The 11,672-nt window shown below is 45.7% G+C and overlaps 1 protein-coding gene across 2 annotated transcripts in view; it reads right to left on the bottom strand.

Annotated features, from left to right (window-relative positions):
* Positions 1–365: 365 nt before the first annotated feature.
* CLRN1 (clarin 1) overlaps positions 366–11,672 on the bottom strand; it is a 38,162-nt gene continuing 26,855 nt past the window's right edge. Inside the window, exons 4-5 of one of the 2 annotated variants that reach the window (XM_029940799.1) lie at positions 1,709–1,747; positions 366–631 (exon numbers count right to left, since the gene is read on the bottom strand). In XM_029940799.1, the coding sequence (XP_029796659.1) occupies positions 366–631; positions 1,709–1,747 (305 nt within the window). The remainder of the gene's footprint in view (positions 632–1,708; positions 1,748–11,672) is intronic. The other variant, XM_029940800.1, reaches the window with a different exon arrangement.

The following is an 11,672-nucleotide window of genomic DNA, read 5'->3' as shown; positions in this document are numbered from 1 at the left end:
TGGCAACAAATGTGTGGATGTATCAGAAATAGTTTTTGTTGTATTAAAACATACTCTCCATGCCTTTTCATCCCTTCCTGATGGAGCAGGCAGGCATTTTACACTTTGATATGTAGATAGCATAACAGTTTGTCCATTCTAGTTGACAGCTTTAAGTACTCAGTTCCCATCAGGTAAAACAACCTTCCAAAACCTTCCTTCTGCTCCCCTTCCTTTCCAGCCTTAGTACATCATTGGTAAACATTGCCACGGAGGGCTTCGGTGCTTCAGTTTGTACATCTAAAAGGATGGGCATAATGAACCATTTCCAAGTGACCCGAACAAGCCTACCCCCTTACTTGGAAGATCACAGAAATAGCTGCCTTTCAGTACATTAGATCTGCAGCAACATTAGTCGTCTCCGTGGCTTTAGATTTTGCAAAGGGAAATTGAAATCCAGCAAGTCGTATTAGGAGCCCATTCAAAAAATGACTGAAAAAGCAAATGAAAACAACCCAGAACGAAGTGGTGTATTTTTCACTTTGCGTTTTGTAGGCATAAGTTCCTTCTTTATAATTTGCAATTTTTTCTGAGAGGTGGTGGATTTTCACTTCAGAGGCAAACAGGATCATGACAAGACAGCCACAGGAGCCTGCAACAGAAGGAACAAACAGTGTATTGTCACAAATACTTCCTGAGTGTAAGCGACAGGGAAGAGGGTCAGTGTGCAAACTCAAGAAAGCCTTTACCATCACCTCCATGTGCATCCTCCTGCCAAAATAGAGCATTTCAAATTTGTAATCATGAGCCTGGTTCTCCTACTGATGGTGGGGGGGCCCGAGTTATGTCTGTGAGTGAAGAAGACTTGGTGGAGATGGGGAGGGTACAATCTAGCTGATGTCATGGTGATTGGGAGATGTTCTTCTCTGTGTGATGAGTGGGCTGAGTGGCTGATGGGCACCTTAAAAGCACAATGGTGGAATCTGGCTACAAAGCAGCCCCTGCTGTGATGTGACATTAAGAGAACAGGTTTCTCTGTACTTCGCAGACCATGCAGGAAAAATTCCAGTCACGCAGCCGCCTCATGAAAGGGCTCAGGGCTTCCTTCAGAAGGGTTCCATGACCTTTCTTCAGAAGGGCTCCCCTCTCCTCCAGCTCCCACCTGGCCATGGCTGCCCAGAGGAGTCCCTGAGCAAAGGGAGCCATAGATAAGGCATTGAGGTAGACGGTATCTGTTCTTGTTCTAACAAAACTCGGGACTTTTACCTGGGTGTGTGGTTGCCTTGAATCAAAGCTCACTATATGGTTCCGGGGGGCTGGGTGAGGGCATGGAAGTTACCTTGAAGCATGCATGTCTCAGAGAGCTGCCCTTCCTTTCTCCCCTTCCTCCTTCCTGTAGCTGAACTATGGATGCAGTGGCTGGAGCTCCAGCAGACATTTTGGACCAGGTGGCCTCAGAAATGGAAGCCATGTACTATAGAAAAATGAGAAAGGAGGAGTGTGGATTCCAGGCACTTGGAGCTACCAAGCCAACCCTTGACTTTAAACTCTAGGTTTTTATGTGAAAGAGAAATAAATATATACTTTGCTTAATCCACTATTGTTATTTTCCCCCGTGGACCCCTCATTGGTAGCCTGATCTAACCTTAATGGTGCAGCTGTGGTGTGGGGTGATGTCCCTGCAGGACAGGTGGCACCCCATGAGTGGTGCCTGGAAGCTGTGATAGGCCCTCTCCCTGAAGATGGAGAATAGCAGGTGCCCAGAGGGCTGGGGAGCACAGAAGGCAGAAGCAGGTGGCAAGACTACGAGCACATGGAGAGCAAGGATGCTAAGGGCCTCCATAGCTGGTGTTGTGTCCCAGACCACCACTGTGGGGGTCTGGTTAATAGGAGACTTGCTGAGATGGTCTTCTAACTTAGGTCAAACCGATTTGGAATCAGACCCTGCTTCCTCCACTTACTCTGTGAAATTAGGCCATGTTAATCTCCAAGGCTCAATTTTCTCATCTCCAAAATGTGAATAATGGAGAAGATGCGCGATTAGCACTTGTCATTAGAACTGACACACATAAATGCTTACTAATCAGTAGCTGTTCCTCTGCTTTTTATGTATTCTTTTCATCTTGCAAGTCCTCACCATAACCCATTACCCCCAACCACACACCAGAAAACCCCTGACTGTATCAGACAGGCCACCCAAAAGAGTGTATGACAGGGTCTTGTTCCTCCAAATACCCTCCCATTAGGTTTATCACTCCTTTAGGAGGCATAAGTGCTTTTTGCTCTTCAGTTATAGTTTATTCAGATACCCTGGGAGCAGCAGTATAGTGGCTTAAGTTCCCATTCATTAATTCACTCATTCATTTATTCCATTTTGTTCTGTGCCAAGCACAGGGATAATGGTGGATATTTAAACATTAAAGAAAATACATATGGTTTCTGCTCTAACAGAGAATAGAATCGGGCAGGGAGCACAGATAAAACAATTATAAACGGATTGCAGTGAGTGTAATAGCAAGGGAGGTACAGGTAGCTATTACTGAGAGCGTGGGCTGCATCATGGTAGGTTCCTTGGAAGGAGCCGTAGGAAAAGTTGTCTGAGCAAAGGGAGGCTGGACCGGTGTGGGACAGCAGTCTGGACGTGAGGGGCTCTAGTGCAGAAGATGGCCCCCATTCTTTTCCAAAGGTCGGTTTGCGTTGGGATAGAGATAGAGATGGAATCGTGTGGTGGTAAGAGGTGAAGGGTGAGGTGAGCAGGGAAGGAAATGTCCCATTTCTTTCATTTTATAACTTCACACAGGACTGCCCCATCTGCCCGAGCATCATCATAATATATCCTCAAATAATCAAAGGAGACAGTTTTCTTGAAACTTCACTTCTCACCAGTCTCAGAGCAGTAGCTGAGAACATTCCTTTGTAAAATTTGTCAGCCTATTTTTGTATTCTGAGCTTAAACCAGAGCTCTCCCCTGGCAAAATCGTATTATTCCTTTCTTGTTAGATCCAACAAAAAGCCTGCAATGCTGTTTTCTCTCTATCTTTTATTTGAAAATCGTGGGGAAAATGCCATTGCTTTTGCCAGAAGAACCTTCTTTGTCTGAGGAGAGGGTGAATTTCAGACAGAAGTGCAACACTGTATTTCCTTAGTGCTTGAAAGGCAAATTCAAGCTAGGTTTCCCTTTCGAGTTGTTAAATATTTTAAAGGTACTACTTTGTTAAGGAGACAGCATCATAGTGAGACTGCATTTCAAATTCCTGAAGTAAAGGTTGCTTGGGTTTCTTATGACTCGCAGCCTTTCGCCACAGCTAATCATCCCAATGCGCAAGCTCCCAGAACAGAGAGCACGGTCCAGTAGTTGAGAGGATGCTCCGAGATTCTGTTCTGGATTCTGGAGTTGACCATGAAGGTCAGCTTTGTCATTTCAGAGTTGGAACACAATAGCCTCGCTTGCATTTCTGGCAACCCTGTGACTGTGAAGAGATGTGAAGGGAAACAACTCACTGTGATATTAGAATATCTTTGCTTCTCTCAGGCCATGGCTCTAAAAGAGGTGTGGGACCAAGGATAACTATGACTTGTGGACCAAAAAATACACATGAAATGTAGCTTCTCTTTGTGGTCTGGACGCCAGGCACATGGGGAGAAGTGTGTAAGGGATGGGGGTGAATAGGGCTTAGCACTTTTCCAACATGGCCCTTAGTCCTCAGCCAGGGGGGTCCTGCCATGGGTCGCACATTTAGAGGGTGCTTCTCTCTTTCTTCTAGAAAGACGATTCCTCACCTTGTGATGAGGGTCAATGGAATGAGCCCATCTTGAGTCCCTGGCCCACATTCTAGCTTGTACTCCTGGGACCTGGGAATTCCCTTCCCAAATAGCCCTGAGTGCATTTCCAGGGCTACATGGATATCTATTTCCCTTGGATCAGTCCCCCTAAGGGCACTTTATGGCTCGCGTTGCCCAGCCCTGAGGCCTGAAGACTGCCAAGAAACAGCAATTTTGAAGACATAGTCAGAGCTCTAATACACAGTAGAGTGTCTACTTGGGGCCCTTTACAGTGTAGATAGAACCAAGCAAGAGGAAGGAAGTGGACAGACAGGGGCCAGCTCTTCTCTGTTACCACACTCAGGTCTGGAATTCTAAATCTGAATCTGGCATTCCGGGCCCTTATGGAGAGATGTTTGTTAAGGCAGAAGGATAGAATATGTCTCACTGAAGAGCTTATTAGCTTATGACTCTTACATGTTTAGACATATGGTATGTGACTTTCACTAATAGTCTTGCTCCAGGCCTCACAAATGTTAGGATCAGGCCTGCATGCTTCCTTCTTCCTTTTCCCAGTTATATCCACGTACACTAGGAGTCCAAACTCAGCTGGGGTCATTTGGACAGAGGCCTCACGTGTTTCTCTGTCTGATCAACACCGTTCCCGCTCATAAGAAAGGTTAGAGTCCACTAGATGTCGGAAAGCCTGCCAAGACTTGCTCCAGCTAGAATTTGGAACATAACCAGGCACAGGACCCAGGTTTTGCTGTCATGTGTCTTACTCAAACACCAGCCATTTTCCTTTATGTGTTTGATTGCCCTGCCATCTGGCTGGTACCGTAATATTTTTCCCCCTTTAATGACTGATTACTGAGTTAATCCCCGACTGAAAAGGAGAACTGAGTTATAGAGCTGTCACACAATGAATTACCAGTCAATTAACAAACATTTGTAATGTGCTAGACACTGCACACTCAGGACTGTCCTCTGGCAGCTGTCCGGGACTGCAGGACTGGATGCCTCTCTCCTCCAGTCCTTAGAATAAAGGAAACAAAGGTCACAGCCAACAAGAAGCCTGCGTCTTCGTCCCTGGCTGATCCTGAGGGTGACTGTGCCTTGAGGGATGGGAACAGCCTGCCGGGATCTGTGGGAGTCCAGGGTACCATGGGCTTCAGAAGAAATGTGTCCTCCAAGGTGAAAAAAAGCTCTGATATAATCTCCTATTATCATGAAGATAGTATTTTGGGAAATAATAAATTAGAATTTCAATTCCATTTAAAGTAATGGCCAACATTTCCAGAAAGCTAGCATGTCATCTTTAAACTCTCTTACAGATGACAAATATTAGAGGCCTTCCATTTCCTCTACAGAATGATAAATTGATAATTTCCTTCTTTAAGGAGTCTTGGAAGATGATAAATGGGAGGTGGGAAAGCCATTGCTTTGCAGGTGTAGTTACTAATTTTCCGTGAAATTATGCAATCTCAGTAGAGAGCCAGTTATCAAAGGTGAGGTCTCCAGCAACAATTTCTTCCACAAATGAAAGCGGTTCTGGCTTTGCCCTGCTGTAGAGACCAATGACTGCCATCTAGAAAAGGGACAGAGGGACAAGTAAAGCAAGTTAATACCTAAGAGTAGATTTTGAGGTTTGGATGGGTAGAAATTTGGTCATGTTTCCAAAGAGTAGGTGCGGATAAAGGAACACCACCAGTTACGTTCAGCTTTTTCTCTTCACCTTCTGTACTGGAGAGTTAGAGAGCCCACATCTAACTTAAATTTCGTAAATGTCATGTGAGTGAGAACAGTGATTTGTGCAAAGAAGAAATGATCTAAAAACACAATCTTTCTCTAATTTTTTTTTCATTTTTTAAATGTTTTCTATTTATTTTTGAGAGACAGAGAGAGACAGAATGAGCAGGGGAGGGTCAGAGAGAGAGGGAGATACAGAATCTGAAGCAGGTTCCAGGCTCTGAGCTGTCAGCACAGAGCCCTACACGGGGCTTGAACCCATGAACCGTGAGATCATGACCTGAACCGAAGCTGGATGCTTAACCAACTGAACCATCCAGGCACCCCAATCTTTCTCTAATTTGAATTGACTTTCAGAAAAGGAGAATATCCTTTGTCTCAGAAAATACATAGAGCTCCTTCTGCTATATTCATTTATTCAACAAATATTTATTGGGTGCCTGCTGCAGCATTCTGGGCACTGCGGGATGTAGCTCTGGATGAGGCGACAGAAATCAGTCTTCACAGAGCTGTCAGCAGTGGAGACAGTGGAGAAGAGACAATAACAAGATAAGTGAGGGTGTTCTGTCGCTTATCAGAGTGTGATATGCCCTAAGGGGAATAAAATAAAGCAGGGAAGAGGGTGGCCAGGGAGGCCTCAGGGAGAAGATGATGTTTTAGTGCCTCTTGAAGGAAGTCAAGGAATGAGAAAGTAGATAAGTGAGGGGAAGAGCATTTTGGGATGAGGGAACAGCATATGCAGAGGACCCAGGTGGTTTGGGCAGAGAGAGGCAGAGAGTCATGCAGAGAGGAGTTAGAGGTGAGCCGTGTGTGGCGGCAGGGGCTGGAGGGTCCTGGGGTGGGCACATCAAGTGGTGCTTTAGAGGTCATAGCAAGCACTTGCGATTTGACCCTAAAACAAACAGAAAGGAAAACACACATGCACATCCTGCATAGGCTGGGAGTCTATTTGCAATTGTAATAGAACAAGATTGAGCATCTCCTTGCACAAGGTCATGGCTGGATACAGGGCACAGTGAGTTGAGCAGTCCTTTTCCAGCACCCTCGACATGAGTAACCTAGAGCACAATCCTGTCACTGCCCTGCTGCCACTGGCACATCAGAACAGAATCCCTGGTCCTTTGCCATCACAGGCTGGCTAATACTACTTCCTTCCTTCTGTGGCCTCCTTCCTAAAATCCGTGCTGAGAAATTGGTAGAATATTGTCATAGCTGACTTTTCCTACCACTAATCCCGTCCTTCCTCGGGCTCAGCAGCTTTGATGCCCGGACATCCCTCATCTCCTCAGACGTTGGATAATAGCTCCTCCACAAGGATTGAAGTGGGAACAAGACCCAGATAGTTTCTGACCACAGGTGCAGAATGATATATCCTAGACATATTCCTGAGGCCAGGATATCACGAGTACTGAAACTGATATACCGTGCAGGCCTTCTTCTATTTTTGTGCTGCTCTTTATTTTCCTGTCTGTGTGTTTCATGTGTGACTGTGCTTATTTATGGTCCATGCCATAGTTGTAATTATCATAATTAATTAGGCCTGTATCAGGAACATCCCCTTTTTAAAGGAAGGCAGTCATTGTATTTGTTTGCCTTGCTTGGTAGAACTCCTAACATGATTCTGTGTGTAATAAATACAATTTGCAGTAAGTCCACATTTTGGAGGTTTTCACCACCTCCAAAAGGCCCGAGCTGATACCTTTCATGTCACCGTCAAAGAGTATTCACTGAACTATCTAGAATGTTCTATGATTGATCCATGGCAAGTCTTTGACCTGGCCTTCTCTCTTCTCCTTGCAGATCTGGGACTCTACCATCAACTGGGAAACTTGTAGAATGCAATATAGAAAGGCAGACACTCATATATCCTTGCTCCAGTGTGAAACTGTGAGTCCAGTTGCTTCTGTGCCTAAGTGCTGCTTCTTTGGCTCTGTCTCTTCCTCTACCTCCCTAATTTGTGTACATCGCTCTCTCCCCCACTGTATTAGAAACCTGGAGGGAAGTGTTTTCCATCCTGTTTTCCCCATTCTGCCTTCCCCTGGTGTTTACTCTTCCATTTATGCTTTCACAAAGCTCACTGTTCAGCAGTACTCTTGAAACACTCCTGTCTTATAGCCTGAAGGACATCATCACCTCCTGGTTTTCCTGCTTCCCCCTGGACACACCTAGTCAGTGTCATTTGCCAGCTCCTCCTCCTCCACCCAAAAATGAACTGACAGTGTTCTTCGGGGATTGATCCTAGGCCAATTTTTCTCTATCTCCATTCTCTCCCCAGATGATCTCATCCATTTCCATTGCTTTAAATAATATCTATATCCTGACAACTCCTAAATTTATTTCTTTTGTCTAGACCTCTTCTCTGAGCTCCAGACTCATATATCCCACTGGCTACTTGCCGTCTTTGCTCACATACCTCCTAGGGTCTCACACTTGGCAAGCCCCAAATAGAACATTGTCTTCTAGTGTTAGGCTCCTCCTTCCACTTCTTTCTTGCCCTAAACTCTAAGTCTGTTCCTCCCCTTGTCTTATCTGTCTTGGTTAATGCCACCCTGGTCTACTTGCTTAAGGCACCAGTGAAAGGCTTTGCTTTTGGATCTACTTTCAAAACGTTTTTAGAATCCATTCATCTCTCTCCACGTCCAAGGCCAATATAGCCTAGTCTTTCACTAGACATTTTTAAAAGTAAATCAGCTATCTGATATCTTCTTAAGATCTTTGACAAGTTTCTCAGTGCAATTAGAATCAATTCTAAAAGATTTACCACGGGTGGTTTTTGAGGTCTGGCATTAACTGGCATCAACAAGTCTTGTTAATAATTTTGGTGTTGTTATTCTTTTCTCCTCTCATTACTTACCCCTAGCCACCTGGGCCTTCTTTCAGTTCCCACAGCAAGCTGGCCTCTTTCCTTAGAGTCTTTGTGTATGCTTTCTCCACTCCTTGGGAAAGTCTCTGAGGGTCCTCAGCTCCTTTGTATCCTTAGAACTACTTGCTGACCAGTGCATCAAAGCCTCATCCCCTCTTTCTTTCCATTCTCTATTACAGTAGCACGTCTACCACCCATATGGGAATGATTGTCATCTCTAGTTGCTTATGTATGCTTTTGTTTGACTCTCCTACTAGACTGTATGCAAGACTGTGTGTCCCTGATTGGTTGTGGCATCACCAACGCCTATTGTAATGACCAGCACATTGTGGGCACTTCTCAGCATTTGTTGAATCAGGCAAATATGTGCACCTAAATCAGTGGTTCTCAACACTGGTCACACATTAGAATTACCTGAGAGAGCTTAAAAAAAACACCTGTACCCAGGCCTAACCCGAGAGACCCCAATTTAATTAGTGTAGCATGGGGCCTGGCATCAGCATTTTTAGGAAGTTTTCCAAGTGATTTTAATGTATAGTCCAAAAAGAGAATCACTGCCCGAAATGAACTAAGGGAGGGCCATAAAGGTATTACTAAAATCCTAACTTGGGGAATGATTTCTCAAATCTAGTTTATAACTGACAGGATGAGAAAGAGCAAATGAACGGAGTTGCCTATGCTTCATGAACACTGATGGTGGACAGAGACGCTACATGAAGAGGCCTGAGGAATATGATGAACCAAACTGGAAGCCGTAAATAGGAGAAGGAGCATCTGGTCTGGGAGGGCAACAGGCTATCAGGCCATAGCACAAGCAAGCTCTGGGGCCTGAAACCTTTGGTGGCCTAATCCAAAGGTTTATTCCCTTTCCTTCTCTGTCTCCAGGTTCTGGCACGTGCCCTGGGACACAGGAGAGGCCCATAGCACTGCTATCCGGCAGTGTGGAAGGAAGACCTCTTCCCTTTCCTTCTCCCCCATCTTCATGCCTCCGTCCTTGGGTGCCTGTCCAGCAAGGGAGTAGACAGATCCTAACAATATCAGTTCAAGGAAAGGGGGAAACTTGGGGAGCGCAGGGGTGAGTAAGAGAAGAAAAGAAAGGAGGTCCAAGGAGGAAGGATTTTTCTCTGTTGTGAGGAGGGCCACCTGGGCAGAGAAACGGTGGGGAGACTCAGTGGAAAAGAGCTGCCCCTCCCCACACCCCCCACTGCCAGCCAGTAGAGGGGCTTTTAATGGAGTGTGACTCACGCAGGAACAAAATGACTTCCTAATGCAGTTGTCCCCTTTGTGTGTTTATCTGTTGGCTCATAGTTACCATGTTTGCGAAAAGACGGTTAACCCCCATCCTTCCACGATGAGGGTTTAGAGCTGGGATCTCCATGGATGTTACAACTTCAGATACACATTTCCAAAACTCCAGGGGTTTCTGGCTACTATATGTATATTGAAGCTGAATGAGGGAGGCTGTGATTCAAGAGTGATCAGTTTACCCCCAAAGGTCACAAACCATCAGTCCATTTGACCCCAACAGATGTTTTGTTGTCACGCACAGTTTTTAAAAAGTGATTGAAATTTTCGTTATTTAAACATAAGGATTTGGGGCTTTTGAAAAGCAGACGATGTGCAAACACTAGTCCTTTACCTTCTGTGAGACAGATCAGGAGCTAGTTCCTTCTTTTCCTTTCTCCCCATCTCTTCCTTCCCTCATCCACAAATCTTTATTGAGGGCCTGCTTTTGCAACAAGTTCAAAGATAAATTTTAAGATATAATGTAAGCGCAGGGTCTGTGTGTTCCCGCATATATTTCTGTGCTCAGGTTTTCTTCGCATTAGACTTGGCCAAGGGCCGAGATAAGATCTGGGACTTGGATTAAATTCTGCATTCTCTGAGTCATCTTGCTTTTCAAATACCGTTAGTTTGGTCGTCTGTTAGAACTGTCAAATAATTTGTCTTCCAAATGGGCTGCTCTTCTGAATTTCATTCAGAGGCTAGAGTGCGAGATGGCTGTGCCAGTTAATAAGCTGTTGTATCTCGGCTTCGAACCAGCTCGGTTTTTTTCTCTGCTTTGTGATGCTGGGTCAAGACTCCTCCGTCTCTAGTCTGCCTTGTCAGCTGCTTTCTGTTATGCTTTGTCAATAGACAGCTGTGGGGAGGGGACACAAGTGGGACGGAGCACTTGGGGACTTCCCAGGCCCCTCTACCCTTCCAGAGCTGCTGCAGGTGTCATGTGACATTGTCATCTCCTCAAAGGTCTGAGACCAAGCGCCCCGGCCTCTCTCAAGCCTCCAGGTTCTGGTAACTGCAGACTGTTCCTTCAGACATTAAGCCCTGGGAAGGGCAGCTGCTTTCTGAGAGCACCGTCTTGCAGTTACCTCAGGGTCTTCTTCCCGTGCGGCCAGTCCTCTAGCACCTGTTCAATCAGTCCTGACCACCTGGTCCTCAAGAGCTTGCATCTGAATCACCTGAAAGGCTTGTTGAACTCAATGCTGGGCACACCCCTCCCCCTCCGGAGTTTCTGATGCAGGAGCAGGTCTGATGTAGGCCCTGAGAATTTGCTTTTCAATCACGTTCCCTCCCAGGTGAGGCAAAGCCTCCGGTCTGGGGACCCCACTTTAAGAACCACTGCTAAACATTTATTCCCTCTGGGAAAACAGTGCGTGTTCTGTTTCCAGGCTAGCCTCTGATTGATTTAATGGCCTTTGCCAAAATAGCACGTCACCCAAGTCTACCAGTTCAGTTTGTTATGTTGGGGGAGCAGGGAGGTAATGCCAGCATCCACTTCTCACCTGGACCTACCTGTGAGATTAAATCACTCTGTCTGTCCACACTCTGTACCTGTGTTCTGGCTCCTCTGCCCTGATCTCGAGGCCCTCAGCTTTCCTTTACCTACCTCATCCCATCTCTCTCCGGCCCTTTTCCTCTGCCTCTGCGGGCCTGCTCTGCTAATCCCATCCATCTGGATTCTGATTTCTCTCACCTGTACTAAGTGCTCCAGCTAACACCTCCTACAAACATGTATTGAAATGTTTACTCTGCGCAGAGCCTCAAGCCAGATGCCCTTGCTGGAGATACCAAGATGAGAAAGACTTTGACCCTGACCTCATAGGGTCACTGTTTCTGCACAATTTAGACCTGTGCTATCTGCTTGTGAAAGACATGGGGAAAATCTTAGCAGAACCCCCACAAGAGAGAGAACTGCTTTGGTTAAGTGAATTATTTAATTACCAAGATGTGGATGAGGTAAGACTCCGAGAAGTGTGCTCAAGTACTAATGGAAGGAGGCTGGAGTGTGTTGCAAGGTGAGTAAGTCCCTGTTTACCAC

Source organism: Suricata suricatta, chromosome 5 (assembly GCF_006229205.1).
Source record: "Suricata suricatta isolate VVHF042 chromosome 5, meerkat_22Aug2017_6uvM2_HiC, whole genome shotgun sequence".
Classification (NCBI taxonomy): Eukaryota; Metazoa; Chordata; class Mammalia; order Carnivora; family Herpestidae; genus Suricata; species Suricata suricatta.
Note: the sequence above shows the minus strand (reverse complement) of the source record. Positions and strands in the feature narration are given on the sequence as shown.